The sequence below is a fragment of the Bombyx mandarina genome, chromosome 23 (genome assembly GCF_030267445.1).
Source record: "Bombyx mandarina strain Sakado chromosome 23, ASM3026744v2".
Taxonomy (NCBI): domain Eukaryota; kingdom Metazoa; phylum Arthropoda; class Insecta; order Lepidoptera; family Bombycidae; genus Bombyx; species Bombyx mandarina.
In genome coordinates, this window is record NC_143229.1 from 7065233 (window position 1) to 7084029 (window position 18797).

Sequence of the window (18797 nt, forward strand, 5' to 3'; positions counted from 1 at the left end):
ACAGGGGATTTCGGGGGCGATAAATCGATCTAGCTACGATTTATTTTCAGAAAATGTTGTTTTATTCGTGTTTTCAATAATCAACTCTTCCCGACATCTATTGGCGAATAATAATACTATTTTTCTTAATTGAGGGCAACTAACCAAGATGGCGTTATCAAAAAAAAACCGAGCAAAGCTCGGTCATCATCTAGTATATCTTTAATGGTGATAACAGACTTTACCTATACAGTATATATTGAGACATAAAAGTAGTAAAAACGATGAATGAATTCATATTGACAATTATCACAACCGAAAAATAAGTTTTACTCTAATGCTTGTGCATTGGACGCAGTGTAACTAAGTCTGCTAGTGGTCGCCCGGTTGTCGAAATTCGACTATAATTAATTGAAATTATAAGTTCGTACACTATTATGATTTTATTTTCAAAGACTATTATTCTTCTATAATCACAAATTTCACCAAGACTACACTATAGAAAAATATTAAATAAGACAAACAATATTTAATCTATTCTCAATTTGACCACAGACATCAAGAACAAAAGTTGGATAATAAATAAATAGTATGCATTAATGTAAAACTGATGTGGAAGGACGTGGGAACCCACCACAATTACATCCCAAGAGAGTCATGGACAGAGAAACATTTAAACTGTTTCAAGGCCATGACCACGACCCTCAGTAATGAGGAAACCGACGCAAGGAGGAGGATGCATGCGTGTGTGCGTCAAATACATGGTAGTGTGTGTAATGTTTTTTTTTTATTGATTTAATGTATTTTTTAAGCATAATTTTAAAAAATATTAGCATTCGGCACTCCTTCAAACTCCGGCAATATTGAAATAATCGCTTTTTACTACATGCATATGAATATATATACGGTAACATAACCAAAATAACAATTTTCACAATTTTTGTCTGTCTGTCTGTTTGTTTCGGCTAATCTGAACGGCTGAACCGATTTTGACGTGACTTTCACTGTGTCCAGACTTCGATGTCGGAGAATTTATGAGGTTAAAATACAATCAATTTCATCGACAAATCAGCCATCAAATATTTTTTATATCCAACTATTAAAAAATGGCAGCCCTTTGAAAACTTTTGTAGCCGAAGCACAGGTGTATTTTTTTTTATTGCTCTTGTAGGCAGACGAGCATACGGCCCACCTGATGGTGAGTGGTTACCGTCGCCCATGGACTTCAGCAATGCCAGGGGTAGAGCCAAGCCGCTGCCTACCGCTTAATACTCTCCACAAGCCTCATTTAAAGAAGGACATGTCATAGCGCTCGGGAAACACCGTGGAGGGGAAGCTCATTCCATAGCCGGATAGTACGTGGCAAAAAAGACCTCTGGAAACGCACTGTCGATGACCACAGTGGCTTCAGGTAGTATGGATGAACTCTACTCCGGTGGCGGGCGGTGCGATGGTAAAAACGAGATGCAGGTATCATCTCGAACAATTCCTCAGAGCACTCCCCATGGAACATTCGGTACAAAATACAGAGGGATCCGAAGTCCCTCCGCAGACCCAAAGGTTCCAAACGATCTGCGAGAATGGGATTATCGACGATCCGAACGGCCCTCCTCTGTATGGAGTGAAATGGAAGAAGCTGGTATTTGGGAGCCCCGGCCCAGAGATGGGAGCAGTACTCCACGCGAGGCCGGACTTGTGCTTTATAAAGCAAAAGTCTTTGTCCGTGAAATACCGCTTTGCTCTGTTGAGGACTCCCAGCATTTTGGACGTCAACTTGGCTTTGCCTTCCAAATGACTCCGAAATTGGACATCACTCGAAATGTCGACCCCAAGTATCCCGATAATCGCGGAAGGTTGCAGGGATACTCCTTGGAATTGCGGCGCCATGACAAAGGGGTCCTTCTTCGCAGTTAACGCGCAAAATTGTGTCTTCAACGGGTTGAATTGAACTAAGTTCGATTCACCCCACTCGGAGACTCGCCCCAGAGAGTTCTTCATTTCAGACACAAGTTTTGATCGTCTCTCTTGCACCACGCTCCGAGAAAGACTCTGATGGCCGATATATCGCGCATCCCCCGTGCTGTCATCCGCATAGCAATGCATGCCATCAATAGACAGCATGTCATTCATATACAGGATGAAAAGCGTGGGGGAGAGCACCGAACCTTGTGGAACACCAGCATTAATGGTCATGGTATCAGAACACTCACCGTCTACAACGACCGTGATGCTCCGCCCATCCAGAAAGCTAGCGATTCACTTGCAGAGACCCTCGGGGATTCCGTAAGATGGTAGCTTCGACAGAAGCGCCCTATGCCAGACCCTGTCGAAGGCCTTCGCGATATCAAGGCTCACAGCAAGAGCCTCGCCCTTGCTCTCCAAGGCTTCAGCCCACCTGTGAGTAAGGTATACAAGAAGATCGCCAGCTGAACGACCGTGACGGAAACCGTACTGTCGGTCACTGATCAGCTGGCGATCTTCAAGATACTTCAGGAGTTGTGTATTTATTATTCGCTCCATCACCTTGGAAAGCAAGGAAGTTATCGCGATAGGCCTTATAGATCGATGGGTCCGACCGGTCATCCTTCTTGGGGATAGGGTGGACGTGGGCGGTCTTCCATGAAGACAGAACCCTGTTAGTGCTGTGGCGGGTAGCCATCATACAAGGCAAGATAATTGACAGATGCCTGAATCCCGCTTACGACATTTTCAAGATAAGCTTGCATATATACAAGTTCCGAACAACAACATTGAGACCGTCGGTCTACCGAGCAATATCACCCGCTCGGTGGAAGATCTTTCCTCCGTCGTTTAAGCTTCCCCAAACTGGTGACCCCGACGTGATGTGAACACGCAACCTTCTGATTCATCATCAGCGCATCAAGAACTTCGGCTACGATTAACTATAAAAACAAACAATGTGCTACGTATCGGTTTTTTATTTATTTTGAATAATACAGGATATTTGCCAAAAATGCACATTTAAAATCTTATCTCTAAGCTAGATAGTTTAGTAGCTATGATAGTATAAACATAGCCACTTCAAAAGCATGTTTTTCCTGAGAAATGAAATAAAAAAATAATTATTGATAAGATTGCATTTAATTTGGCAAAAAAGTTACAGAAACTGTTCGAAGTTACCTCCTCGCCTCTGCAGACATGCTGTTGCTCTTATTGCGACATGTTGCGTAGTGGCCCATAGACATCTACAACGTAAATGCGCCACTCACCTTGAGATATAGTTCTAAGGTCTCAAGTATAGTTACAATGCCTGCCCCACCCTTCAAACCGAAACGCATTACTGCTTCACGACAGAAATAGGCGGGTTGTGGTACCTGCCCGTGTGGACTCACAAAAGGTCCTACCACCAGTAGTTACGCAAATTATAATTTTGCGGGTTTTATTTTTTATTACACGATGTTATTCCTTCACCGTGGAAGTCAATCGAGATCATTTGTTAAGTACGTATTTTATTAGAAAAAATGGTACCCACCTGCGTGCGGGATTCGAGCACGGATTCGGTACATTGCTACACACGAATGCACCGGACGTCTTATCCTTTAGGCCACGACGCGGCGACGACTCCGGCGGACGGATTTACCAACCTACACATAAATCATTATAAATACGAACCCATGAAACAATATCTTTACCGACCTAAAACTTCACATCGGTAACGGAAACTTCGGTTTCGATCGTAAATCAAGTAACAACTTGTAACAGCATTTGTGTTTTTGCCGTAATTACCTGCACCAAATAATTCCCAGTGGCTACTTTGATGATATTGTCTTAAATACGCTGATATATGCTTGCATACAAACATACACAGTAAGTATCACGTGTAGGTAATTCTTCATTTTGGAAATAATCCAACAGCTACGTTGCTTGCAAAATTACGCTTTATAAGATTGCTCGATGTTCGCTTCATTCATTAGTCTTATAATAAGATTACGAATTTGTTGACTATGAAATGGAAATACATTTTAAGAAAGCTGCTTCTTGTTAATTTATCGAGTAATTCTATTACTTTTATGTGAATTTTTAATATGCATTCATTAGATGAGTTGTTGAAAAATTTAAAGATATTGTTTATAAAAGCCCACAACTGTACTGAATAATATTAGATAATGTAAGATTAGGGATAAGGTGGGAGAGTCGTTCAGTATTTTTCATCATAGAACGTAGGCTTCCATTTTCGTGGACAGTACTCTAATTACGCAAATTTGCGGATTGATTTATTAGACGATGCTATGTAAACGCGGTCACCAACATTGAGTTGCTAGGTCGAAATCTCGATTGAACGCATGTCTGTTAAGTGGAAAATTTATGCATGAGGGTGATACACCGTCTTACCAGTAAACTAAGCTTTTTTGCGTAACGTCATTTTTGTAGATCAAAACTAGGTGATATTAAACTAAAAAGATATATTCCAATTCCGGTACAGTCGCATTGTTCGACACGAACATACCGATCGTCTGATTTACTAGACAATAGACGCTTAGTACTTTAAGTAAGCAAATTCACATTGCTTATTCCAAAGTAAAGAAACGCAGGAGCAACGATAGAATATATCAGTTTGTACCAAACCATGTTTATTATTGAGCAGGCGGTTTGTTTTGGGCGTCTAGTTAAATTTGTTTTCCGTATCGGGAAATGGTCTATTTGTTGAATGCATTAAATAGAGCGATATCAACGATAGCACATATCGATACTCGCACGTACACCTAATCCCTTAGGTTTAATGGAGGTTTCAATGGATTGTACTCGTGATGGTATTTGAAAAATATTCATACAAAATATGCTTCGGCTCTCTTTATTCGTAAGAAGTCGAAAGTCGATACTCACAAAACATTACTTTCATTAAAACTTTGCTGAATTTCATCAAGAATGAATAAATAAGCTGACAGTTATTTGCAAAGTTCTATTAACGAAGACGGCACTGAAAATTTCAGGAATTAACGAAGTGACACAAGATTACTATTTAAAAATGTATTTATTGCTTTTCGAAGTATTCTCCGCGAAATTTGACACATTTTTCCATACGATGGAACCAATCATTGAAGCAACCATTCCATTCGGAAGTTGGGGTCTCCAAAATGGCCGTTTTGTAGGCGTCCACAGCTTCTACAGGTGATGAAAATCTCTGTCCACGCAATTTATTCTTTATTTTAGGGAAAGTATAGAAATCATTAGGGCTTAGGTCGGGGCTGTACGGCGGATGGCCTAATAATTCTATGTTTTCTTGCTCTAAAAATTCTTTTGTTCTGTGCGCGTTGTGAGAACTCGCATTGTCGTGATGGAGGATGATGCGGCGGTTGCAGTTCTCTTTACGGAGTTCAGAAACGACCTGTGGCAAAAAAATGCTAGCATACCATTTTGCATTAACCGTTCTTTGTCCCTCAAGAGGAATAGTCGTAACATGGCCGGTTTTGGAGACAAACGTGGCCACCATTTTTTTTGCAACACTCCGTGAACGAACAATTTTTGTTGGCTTTAACTCATTTTCGAACACCCAAACTCGTGACTGGTTTTTTGTTTCGGGTCGTACGCGTATATCCAGGATTCGTCATCTGATACAATATTGTATACAGCATTTGAGGATCCTGCGTGGAATCTTTCGAGAGTTCTGACGCACCAAGTAACGCGAGCCGCTTTTTGCTCTTCACAGAGCGAATGCGGTATCCATCGGGAAAACAACTTTTTTACACCTAATCGTTCATGCAAGATTATTTGTATTTGACTCATGCCAATGTTTAAAGTTGCCTGAATTTCGCGGTATGTCACATGTCGATCTTCCTCAATCAGCTTACGCACAGCATCAACGTTTTCTTGGGTGACTGCAGTTTTTGGACGACCTTGACGGGGATCATCACTGAGCTTGACACGTCCACGTTGAAACTCAGCAAACCAGCGATAAATTGTGATTTTGGATGGGGCTTCATCACCAAATGTAGAAATCATCCGGTCAACACACTGTTTTTGTGTTAAACCACTTCGAAAGTCATAATAAATCATCGCTCTTGAATTTTCTCGAGTCAATTCCATTTTCTCAACGACTACACAAGTTTGACAAAACCTCGTGACAAAGGAGTTTTCAATTAAAAAGATTTTAATATGACAGGAACAGTGGAAATATTCCATTCCCGATACTTTTAGTGCAGCCTAGTATTAAAATTTACAATGATGATATCATTATGAATATAATTTATAAAACGTTAATATATAGGGAGTACCTACTTTTCGTGGTAATTTATCATTTACTATTTAGTAACAGCTTATGTAATCTATAACAAACAGATCTAGCTTTCTGTGCTTTGGGGGACCGGCTCGTCCGGCTTTTCAAACCTTGCCTCGAACGGACGGTTTTTGACCCAGTCAAAGACGCGCAGACTCGTCTTAATCAGGAAAGTAGGGCGCCCCGCGTACATAATTCTTTACCGGGCCTACGTGTTGTGTGTGACGCGGCCGACTTCTTGGTCGTAGCTAGAGGAAAAGACTACCGTAAGTCTTGCGTGCGTAGGGTAGGCATTCGTCATATGTAAAATCCGCAGGTTGAGTCTCCAAGTTGCACTCGAGAAGTCCCAGGCCCTGCTATTTCACTGAACCGGGAGAAAGTCACCGCCCGAGGCCCATCTGATGATCGGAGGCGTCCGCGTCGGAGTCATGGTGACTTTGTACCAGTGCCGCGGCTTTGAATTAGACGATCGTTGAAACTTCCGCGCTCACTTCGAAAAGCTGGCTCGTTGATCCGGTTCTTGCCAAAAGTCCGGAGACTTTTGATTTGATTTGATTTGATTTGAGACCCAACACGAAGGTGCGCCTCCTCTATGTGGGTGTGGTGGAACTCATGATACTGCACGGAGCCCCTATGGTGCCTATATGGTGCCTATTTAAGTCGCGAAGCAGTCATATCCTTCTAATTTACATTATTTAGAGCCTCGTAATATCAAGTTGTTCTGTGGTTTTACGCGTGCCGTAATATAATTTTGTTTAAGCCAAGTATATGAAAAAGAATGTCTTCATTTACAGTACGTATCCCAGGAGAAGTAAAGATTTTTGTAAACATCTCAAAGACCGACCAAAGACATTCTCAAAAGACCGCTGCGATTTCATTGTCACGTAATCTCAAATAAGATTTTATTGAATTATATTCGATATATCGATTGCTTTACAGAATTTGATATAGGTTAAAGGAATGTATTGTTCACATTGTCATCAATATGTTATACTCGTACATTGCTACGTTACTATAGTAGCTACTATTGTTGATCGAAGCTGTACAGTGAAATTCGTCACACGTAATGAATGAGCTTTTAAAATATTTATGTTGTTTGAGAGGATGGCATCAGTCAAGTCAGCCATGCTGATTATTTAAAGCTATAGCTTTTTAAACGAGTGAGACAATAAAGTCAACAATACAATACATAGCCTTTTCGATGTCGATTAGGGTGTTAGCAATGAGATGCTAAAAACGTCCACGTCTACATTTAACCTGTCCTTAAAACGATCATCAAAAAACTTTCAATAAAAATTACCGAGCAATTTTTATTTAATACTAGCTGACCCGGCAGACTTCGTAGTGCCTCAATCGATAAATAAAAGGCCTAAACTTTTTGTATAAAATAAACTTAAATCAAACAAAAGGAATCCGTCCGATGGGGGACACATCAAACGAAAAACAAAATTGTTATTTTTATTTAATTCCGAGCATATTCATATTTATCTACCTTTTAAACCTTCTCTGGACTTTCACAAATAATTCAAGACCAAAATTAGCCAAATCGGTTCAGCCGTTCTCGAGTTTTAGCGAGACTAACGAACAGCAATTCATTTAGATATATTATATAGATACATATTATTGAAAGTGCGGAAAAATCATATACTCGTTGTCCAACAGATTTCAAGCCTTCGCTTTTCCATTGAATCTCGCAGTCTCACGCGGGATCACGATCGAAACAGACGCGTTCACACCAATTTAACCTACTTCAAAAGTTTACTTGCTTAATTAATAAGTAAAAATAATTTCATTAAATTATTGTCAGCTTTGTTGTATTATCTTTGTGGTGTCATCATCAACATGTTATTCTTAGTGCTCAGTGCCATTTTCATAGCAAGTAAGTGGTAGCAATCAATTAATACCATCCAAAAATTTAAAGTGCTGTACCTGTAAGTACCTTAAGTACTCAAATTTGAATTTTGACATCTATGGTTTTAGTCATTGCAATTATTAAATTCATTTCCATTAAAAAAGAAGAGTCTTAAATTAAACATCCTACACGACACATATATAACTAGATAAACGCAGTTCAAAAACTTTATTTCCTGTTTTTTTTTTTCTGTTATTTGTTTGGTAGCTTTTAAAGAGCTTCACGAAAAATAGTATTAATTAATGTCGGAAATACTAATACTACTTCACTCTTTAACTTGAATATTAGGGAAAATAGTGCACAAAATCTGCAAGTTTAGAACAGAAATAACAAAGCTTTTTTATTTTAGTTTCATATTAGTATAAATAATTACGTTTGAATTTTTGTAAGTAGATGTATTCGTGCATTTTACGGAATTAAAAAAAAAGCTTTTGAAAAATACTCTTATTAGTATAAGCCGCGAAACATAACGACATGCATATAAACACAATGGGTTTGGTTCTAATACTATTTACGAATTTGTGACAAAGCTATAAATTGTTTCCCGCGTGTAGTTTCAAACGATGCGTATCAAAGATATTCACATTATTGCTAAAGAACGTGATATAATGTATTTCTTATACTTAAAATTATTACTTTTCATTATTGAATAAGGTGAAATATAATTGATAATTTGCATAATATATTTTTAAAGTGCACAAGATCGACAACACTAATTTATTTCATTTATTAGACAAAAAGGTAAATGAGCTCACATGGTTTTAAGTTGTAACTGGAAACTAGACTTAAAGGCATGAGATCAAATTCTCAGTTGTATTGCGTTCCGGCTGTTCCGCCCTTAAATCTGGAATACATTACTACTTCGCTACAGAAATAATACAGACTTACAGGCTTACTTACTAATACAGGCTTCTTTTTCATTACAAAAGTTTCTTCGTGCATTGTGGAAGTCTTTAATAAAACGGGTGAAGTGTGAATTAAAAAAATGTACCTGATTTCTGGAACACTAATTAAAAATTATTTCTTTCTAATGCGATGCTTTGTAACGTAATTATTAAATGTTAAAATAAATTCTATCACGGGTTCCACTCGAAAAACACAGTCCTGACAAGAACCAGCTGAAAAGGTATTGTAGAATGGATTTTAGAAAGAAGGAAAGGATATTATCGACAGATAGTGGACGAAAATTTATTAATGAATCATGACACATCAAAGGAAAAACAAAAATGTTATTTATATTTAATTCCGAGCATTTTCATATTTATCTACCTTTTAAACCTTTTCTGGACTTTCATAAATAATAAAAGACCAAAATTATTCAAATCGCTCCAGCTGTTCTCGAGTTTTAGCGAGACTAACGAACAGCATTTCATTTTTATATATATATAGATAGATAAGTAATTCTTCAGAATCCTATGGTATTATGTCAGAAATATTTCCTGAAATAATAACACCTGTTAAAATTTTCGACTCTTTTTGTAGTTAACGTACGAACGCACTAACGATCAAAGCTAGTATTATGTTTCACAATCATACTTAAACTTCACGTTTTAAACGAATTTACTACAGTGAAATATTTGTGAGTATATTTTTTTAATTAAATATTAAAATTTTACACACATTAATATATTGTAAATATGAAAGCGCGTGCTATTCTTAAATTTTCGTTTGTCGTAGCCTTTTTTTTTTTCTTAGATGGGTGGGCGAGCTCACAGCCCACCTGGTGATAAGTGGTTACTGGAGCCCATAGACATCTACAACGTTAATGCGCCACCCACCTTAAGAAATAAGTTCTAAGGTCTCAAGTATAGTTACAACGGCTGACCGAAACGCATTACTGCTTCACGGCAGAAATAGGCAGGGTGGTGGTACCTACCCGCGCGGACTCACATTTTTTTACTGCAAGGATAGTGACAAACTAATATTGAAAACCGAAACAAGATCTACAGTACTATATATAAGATATTTTCGCAAGATGAAACCGTGTGGCGGACGGGTAGCCATCATACAACACAAGATATTTGACAGGTGTTTGAATCTCGCTTACGACATTTTCAAGATAAGCTTGCGTATACATAAACAAGTTCCGAACAATGACATTCGGACTGTCGGTCTACCGAGTAATAATATCACTTGCTCTGTGGACGTCGCTTCGTCGTTATTTCCACAATCATCTAAGTAGTTTTAATTAGGCATATTCTGTCTATTCGTAATCAATATTCGTAACCATTGTTGGCACAAGCTAGCAATGCCAAACCCTCCGAAGCGGTCTAGCCAAACATAAATGAAAGATTTACTTACGCAACGTTCATAAATTGATGTGACCTTATTTATCCAATTTCTTTGTCATTATTTACGATTTTCGGAAATTTCTATTTGTGGATAAACAATAAATAAAACACACTGCGAGGTTTTACGGGTAGATACACAAATACAGCATTTGCAATGTAGTTTATTCATGAGAATTTGATTAGACCTTTGAGCGTGTTTGATTTGGTGACACTAGATCAATATACGATTGTCAACATTGCTATTGGTAAATCAGAAATTTCGTATGAAGGTATTGATTTATCAGAATAATGTTTGTATTTATCGCAGTTGTCTGTAATTATTACAAATGGACAGAAGAGCTGATGATTTTAAGTAGTTACCAATGGACATGAAGTGTTGCCATTATCCTGCTAATTGCTACTGTGAAACTATCGTGATTTCCGTTTAAAATTCATAAAGAAAACAGCTCGTCTTCCGAATACCAAAAACGCAAACAGATTTTAACTGTATAATCTTTGATCGTTTGTCTGTTATCACGCTCTACCCACCAAGCACTTAAGTAATATTCTTTCATTAAATTTTGAAATGATAATTGAATATCACAGAAGAATGATCTTTTCTTTATAAATGACTAATTGATAAGTAAACAAGTACTCAAAACTACATACTTACAGTAAGTACTTCTTTGGTAAATAGACCTTTAAAAAAGGAGTTAAAGATTCTGTTATTTATAGTTTTGACGGACGATTAAGTTGTGATCAAAACGTTGTTGACGTCAAAATGTTGACGCACATCGTGTAATGCACATAATTTTTATCGATGCACCATTCCACTTATACTTTCCCTCGGAAAAAAACGTTTTCACCTTCTTCATTATTTTGTCAAAAGATAATTTTATTAGTTTTAATTTCGCCTTAGTCGTGGTCCTAGTTGTCTCTGATATTTTTTAAATCAGCCATTTTAAACTATATATACTTAGTCTGGCCATAAATACTGTTACAATTAAAAATAAACAAAATATTACATTAGAATTTGGAAACTGTCATTTTTATATGATTGCTCATTGTGTTTTCTCATTTTGGCGCCAATACATTGTACAATATTTTGCGATATTAAAATGGAGTGGGGTGATAAAGAGAACCAAATCTCTGTGATTGCATTACACAAAGTACATAGGTATGGAGCCAAATGAAATTTTTAAACTCTCCATACGCTTGGTGTTAATAAAATGTTTGTGTACCGGGCTATTAATATGTGCAATGAGACCTCCTCTGTTTGTGACAGAAAAAGATCTGGCCGTCCACGTAGTGTTCGTACGAAAAAGGTGGTCAAAGCACTAAGGGAAAGATTTCGAAGAAATCCTGTCCGAAAGTAAAATATTTTATCTCGGGAGATGAAGATAGCACCTAGAACCATGTCGCGTATTTTAGAAGATGACTTAGGACTTGCAGCCTATAAGAGACGTACTGGTCATTTCTTAACTGATAATTTAAAAGAGAATAGGGTGGTAAAATCGAAACAACTACTGAAGCGGTACGCAAAGGGAGGTCATGGAAAAAATTTGTTTACGGATGAGAATTTTTTACAATTGAGAAACATTTTTACAAACAAAATGACTATATTTATGCTCAAAGCTCTAAGGAAGCTTCACAATTAGTCGACAGAGTGCAACGTGAGCACTATCCGACTTCGGTGATGGTTTGGTGGGGTATTAGCTATGAAGGAGTGACTGGGCCATACTTTTGTGAAAAAGGTATCAAAACATCGGCACAAGCGTATCAAGATATCATTATTGAGAAGGTAGTGAAGCCCCTTAACAACACCATGTTCAATAATCAAGAATGGTCTTTCCAGCAAGACTCGGCGCCAGGTCATAAAGCTCGGTCTACGCAGTCTTGGTTGGAAACGAACGTTTCGGACTTCATCAGAGTTGTAGACTGGCCGTCGCCTAGTCCCGATCTTAATCCGCTGGATTATAATTTATGGTCAGTTTTAGAGAGTACGGCTTGCTCTAAACGCCATCATAATTTTGAGTCCCTAACACAATCCGTAAGATTGGCAGTGAAAAATTTTCCTATGGAAAGAGTGCGTGCTTCTATTGATAACTGGCCTCAACGTTTAAAGGACTGTATTGCAGCCAATGGAGACCACTTCGAATAAGCTTTTTATACTTTAAATTGTTTTATATTTATGCATTAAACTAACACACTGTAAAAGTAATAAATGTTATTTTCAATAGATTTTTATTTTATTTTATTGTAACAGTATTTATGGCCAGACTACGTATATAACTAGTCAGGTCATAAATTCTGTCACATGTTTAATGTAAAATAATTGAAACAAGTTTATTCATTATAAAACCATTCATATACCAAAATGAACTTAACAACACATAGATTCTTATGACACTAAAGTTTATTCAAAATAACCTCCGTGATTTTGAATACAGGCCTTCAATCTGCGCGGCCAGTCGTATATCGCAGCACGAACGAGGTCCATGTCAATATCGGCAGCTGCCTTAATCAAGGATGTCGTGAGTGATTCCAAATTGGGATGAGGCTTTGAGCACGCCTTTTCCTCCAAGTGTTGCCATATCTTGTAATCTAACGGATTCAAATCTGGACTGGAGGAGGGCCAGTCTTCGTGCCGGATGAAGTCGATTACACGCGCCGCCAGCCAGTCTTGTGTGCTCTTCGCTCTATGAGCTGGCGCCGAATCTTGTTGGAATACCCAATGCCTGTTATTGAACATGGTATGAGAAACAGGTTCCACAAGGTTCGTCAGGACTGTATTTTGATACACAACTGCATTCGTTTTTACACCTTTCTCACAAAAATGTACCTCTGTTAAGCCCCAATAAGAAACTCCCAACCATACCATGAGCGAGGATGGAAAATGACCTCGTTGGACACGCGGAATACGGTTGCTCGCTTCTTCACTACTGTGTGCGTACACCTTATCATTTTGTTTGTTGTAGCTCTCTTCTACGGTAAAAATTTTTTCATCCGAAAAAAGAATTTCCCGATATTTTTTTCCCGCGTACCGCTTCAACAAAGCGCGGCATCTTTTCAGTCTCAGGTCCATTAGACGAGCATTCAAACGATGTCCTGTTTATCTTCGATATGCCCGAAGCCCTAAGTCTTCATTTAACACCCTTTTCACCGTGGTTCTGCTTAACCCCATCTGAAGGGCTAACAGTTTCTGCTTACGTTTGGGATTTCTTTGAATTCGCGCCTTCACAGCTTTTATCACTGCTGGAGTCCTAACAGACCGAGGGCGACCACTTCTTGACCTGTCATCTACACTAGAATCTTCATTGTATCGTTTGATGGTACGATAAACGAATCTTTTGGTTATATTAAAATTTTTCAGAATGTTAAAAATTTGAATTGGCGCGTAACCGCAACGATGCAACGCAATAACTGCAACACGGTCTTCTTTAAGCGTCCACTCCATATTTAAAAATGAGTAAAATTCTAAAAGTATACATTTTTATTTTCATGAACAATTCGAAATTCGAATTCAATAAACTTTTTTGTGGCCAGCATTCTAAAAGAAAAGTTTTTACTGTGTGACAATACTTATGACCTGACTAGGTATAACTATATATATATGTCGGCGCGGCGCCAGGGATGGCTGAGCGGTAGTTTCCGTAATCACTCGTATTTGGTTGAACTCAGTTTTATAAAAAGTCAATAAAACCTTTTGAATAGTAATTATTGAAACTCAACACACACGACTTTCACAACGACAGGGTAAACCGACAGTTTCGTTCCACATACCGACAGACCGACTGACTGACTGCCAGAGACTCACTGACTGAGACGGACTGTATGACTGTCTGACACGGAATGCCACGACTCTGTCCACGTACCGCCATTTTATACTGTGGCGTTATGGAGTCTACCCTACATTTTGTGATATTTATGAAAACAACATTTATTTCATCATTTAAAATAACAGTCAAAATAACGTCTTAATATTACTAAAAGTCGTTAACCACGACATATATTTTTTTTTTATTGCCCTTGTAGGCGAACGTGCATACGGTCCGTCTGATGGTAAGTTTTTACCGTCGCCCATGGACTTCAGCAATGCCAGGGGCAGAGCCAAGCCGCTGCCTACCGTTAAGTACTCTCCAAAAGCCTCGTTTGAAGAAGGATATGTCATAGCGCTCGGGAAACACCGTGGAGAGGAGCTCATTCCAAAGCCGGATGATACGTGGCAAAAAAGATCTCTGGAAACGCACTGTGGATGAACGCAGTAGCTCCAGGTAGTATGGATGAACTCTACTCCGGTGGCGGGCGGTGCGATGGTAAAAGCGAGATGGAGGTATTATTTCGAACAGTTCCTCAGAGAACTTCCCATGGAACATACGGTACAAAATACAGAGGGAACCGAAATCCCTCCGCAGACCCAGAGGCTCCAATGATCCGTGAGAAAGGGTGCATACCTGAATAAAACACAGTCCGTGCTCGACCACGGGTTGCGTGAGAGACTGACGCAGGGCATGGAAGGGCCCCCAGTCCACCCTGCGTTCGATCGCCGGGATCCACTCCGGTCTCCGTCTCCAGCACGACCACCGCACGACAGGATTTTACACCGGTTGGCGGGACAGCTTCCCGAGGCGGAGTTTAGTAGTGACACACTTTAATAGTTAGTAGCGTGGTATGGACATGTGACGCGTAGAGAGAAGATGCATGTGACTAGGAGATGTATGGAAATGGTAGTGCAAGAAAAAGGGGGAAGAGGTCGACCAAAGAAGACATGGACGGAGTGTGTGAATGACGATATGAGAGAGAGGAGTGAGTGTTGAGATGACGGCTGATAGAAGAGAATGGAAGAGAAAAATTAGCTGTGCCGACCCCACCTAGTGGAATAAAGTGGAGAAAAAGAAGAAAAAGACCCGGGTTCAGGTCCACTACTGACTGGCGGGCAGCGGCGTACACCATTTCATTGGGTCTCCCTATACCCCCGTCAAACAATCACGTCCCGCGAGCTCGCACGCATGTCTGCTTCGCATGTTCCAGGTTTCATCAAGATTCAACCCCAACAAAGAAGAGGAAAGGGAAGGAATAAAACTGGCTCTCCAACCCACACGCCGGAACACAGCTAGGCTGTTTGGCGGCGGACTCTAGTTGGAGGGTGGTCGCCAGCCAGTCGGACAAGGTCCTACCACCGGTTATGTTTTCGGCTCCCGTTTAGCACCACCTAGAGGTCACTTGTAGGGAATCGCAGGTTAAACCTACGGAAGCGGGAAGCAATCAACACCCAAACGTACAACGCAGTTTAATATTAAATATATTATAATTAATATATTAAATTATTACTCTATATTTATTACGCGTTCCGTTCTCAGAGGCTTCTCCAATCTTAAGGCAGTATTCATGTTAGGTATCGGTTTTGAGCATGTTTGATCACATTTGTTGACTCTAGTAATAATATTAAAAATGAAGTGCGTCTAAAACTAGACCCAAAAATAACAATTTCCAGTTATTCGTTATTATGTTTATAAAACTTAATAAAATGAGAGAAGCTTGTTCTACAAAACACAAATATATTTAATTTTCGGGGACCCTGTAGCACAATTTCATTTAATAATTTGGTAACCAGACTGTTAATTAGCACAACATTTCAATAATTTACTACCTGATCTACTAACACAATAAGTAGAAAACAAAAAAGAGAGCTTTTGAATTAAGTTTTTGAAAAAAATTGATTTCTGCTTAATTATACTATCACGACAGATCATTTTGAATATTTTCTGTTCCAGGAATTTATTTATCATAAATTGATAAATGATTTCAAAGTATTGAAAAGTATATGTGGAAAATTTAATGTGTTTCACCGAGACCGAGAAGGACCTTTCAATTTAATTATGTCATATACAATATTTCGGGTCGGTTAAAGTAAAATTGACTTTTCAGCTTTTGAAATCTCAAGTTTGAGTTTCATGTTATAATAACTTTTCGGTCGAAATGCGAAATTATAAAAATTGGTTTAAGACTCTAGCTAAAAGTAGACTTGGAAGAAAGACTTGGATGAACTTTGTTAAGGAGGATATTCGAACGAAGGGTATGAGGGTAGAAATGACGTTTAATAGGCCTGAAGAAAAAAAAGAAGACATGTTGCGCTGAATTCACATAGTAGAATAAGGGCAAGAAGAAAAAAAAGACTTCAGCTAAAGCTCAACTGACGTGTCGAAGATACTTTATATTTTATACATTTAGGCAAGGTAAAATACATGAATAACATATGATTGGAAACATAATAGTAATGTTAACTTAAATTCCAATAAAATGTTTACGGCCTTCATTCCCCTGTGTTACAAATAAAACATTTATCTGTGGACTTTTTCAGAAAAATGAGTAAATTTTGTATTTAGAGGAATTTATCAGTTAAAACTACTTTTATGGCTTACTCTCAGATCTAGTTTCATTATCTTTTAGGTGCATATTGATAGCAATAAAAATTATTTATAAAAGAAACAACTAGCTCTCTGTATACTAAATACTGTATATGTCGAATAAAATGAGGTTATGGGTGTAAATAAAAGGGAAGACGTGATTTCAATGTATGTAATTTACATGAAATACAAACCACTAAATCGTGGTTTGGAAGGAAGGTATGCAAATGAATTTTACTAATGAGAAGTAAGTCATAATTATTTCACAACTTTTAATTTTGAACTCACAAGAATTACCTAGTTAAACATTTTTAAATGCAAACCGACATAGATTGTACTCACAATGTTTCCTTTCCGAGAGTTGGAGCAAAAGTATCGGTGTGACGCAGGTCACTCCCTTTTTATACCATTTGTTCAACACCATAACATTTAGAGTTACCCACAATATTTTTAACAATATTTTTACAAAATAATTATTAAGGTAATCGATGCAGTTTTACTTTGTTAAATTGATTTGATTTTATTACAATTGATTTTAAAATATTAGCACTAAAATAATCTATCAGCGAAAGTAATTCATGTCTTAGATTTGACCAATCACAATAAATGTGACTACAACCATTTTAACAAAAATGGAAGTAGTTAAAGAAATTCGGCCTCGTAGTAAAACATCGCCTAATTATTAACGACATTGACATTGCGACATTGTTCACAAATCAACAAATCGTCATTAAATAATTTAAACAATAATTTTATAATGAATAAACTTAAAATCAAGTTTCTAAAAATCGTTGCGGCGACATTCTAAAAATCGTTGCGGCGACACGGCCATACTGATGCGCGATGCGTGCTCTGCATCGCTTCTGGTACGTCCTGTAATAACTGAGGTCAAGAACTTCCACAGTTCACTTAACCATTGCGCATAATCTTTGCATAATCAAGTTTCTAAAAATCGTTGCGGCGACACGGCCATACTGATGCGCGATGCGTGCTCTGCATTGCTTCTGGTATGTCCTGTAATAACTGAGGTCAAGAACTTCCACAGTTCACTTAACCAGCGCGTATAATCTTTGCACTGTTCATTCCACATGACAACAGCACTAGCATATTGTTATGTTATCGTAATTGGAAAGGATAGGGTGGTGATGGGTCGATGCTGCTAAACACAGGGGCCCTAAAGGAATGAGTGAAGGGTCGATGCTGTGCTCTGGGCGGTCTTGTACGCCGTGGTACACAGGGGACTATAATTCTTTCAGGACAGGACATTGGCTTATTGAACGCTTCCATACGTCAATAGCATCTTTTGTTTTGGCTTATTGAACGGCTCCACACGTCAATAGCATCTTTTGATTTTCTCTTTTTTTTTTTTTTTTTTTGCCTTATTTAACGGCTTAGGAAAGGATAGGGCGGTGATGGGTTGATGCTGCTGAACACAGGGGCCCTAAAGGAATGAGTGAAGGGTCGATGCTGTGCTCTGGGCGGTCTCGTACGCCGTGGTACACAGGGGACTATAATTCTTTCAGGACAGGACATTGGCTTATTGAACGGCTCCACACGTCAATAGCATCTTTTGATTTGGCTTATTGAACAACTCTGCGTGTCAATAGCACTTTTTTTTTTTTTTTGGCTTATTGAACGGCTCCACACGTCAATAGCATCTTTTGATTTTTTTTTTTTTTTGGCTTATTGAACAACTCTGCGTGTCAATAGCACTTTTTTTTTTTTTTTTTTTTTGTCTTATTGAACATCTATACGCGTCAATAGCACACTTACATTACCTTGCTTTTCGACCTTTACTACGGTTCGTAAACAGATTTGTTGCTTAGATGGGTGGAAGAACTCACAGCCCACCCGGTGTTAAGCGGTTACTGGAGCCCACAGATATCCACAACGTAAAAGTGCCACCCACCTTGAGATACAAGTTCCAAGGTCTCAAGTATAGTTATAACGGCTGCCCCACCCCTCACACCAACGCATTACTGCTTCACGGCAGA

At 38.5% G+C, this 18797-nt stretch overlaps 1 protein-coding gene and 1 pseudogene across 1 annotated transcript in view; one reads left to right on the forward strand and one right to left on the reverse strand.

The window, feature by feature from the left end:
- Positions 1 to 1185: 1185 nt before the first annotated feature.
- LOC149500140 (uncharacterized) lies at positions 1186 to 6644 on the reverse strand (annotated as a pseudogene).
- A 1262-nt stretch (positions 6645 to 7906) lies between these two features.
- LOC114245633 (uncharacterized) overlaps positions 7907 to 18797 on the forward strand; it is a 45965-nt gene continuing 35074 nt past the window's right edge. The window contains exon 1 of the mRNA XM_028177877.2: positions 7907 to 8093. Within this exon, the coding sequence (XP_028033678.2) occupies positions 8057 to 8093 (37 nt within the window). The 5' untranslated portion in view covers positions 7907 to 8056. The remainder of the gene's footprint in view (positions 8094 to 18797) is intronic.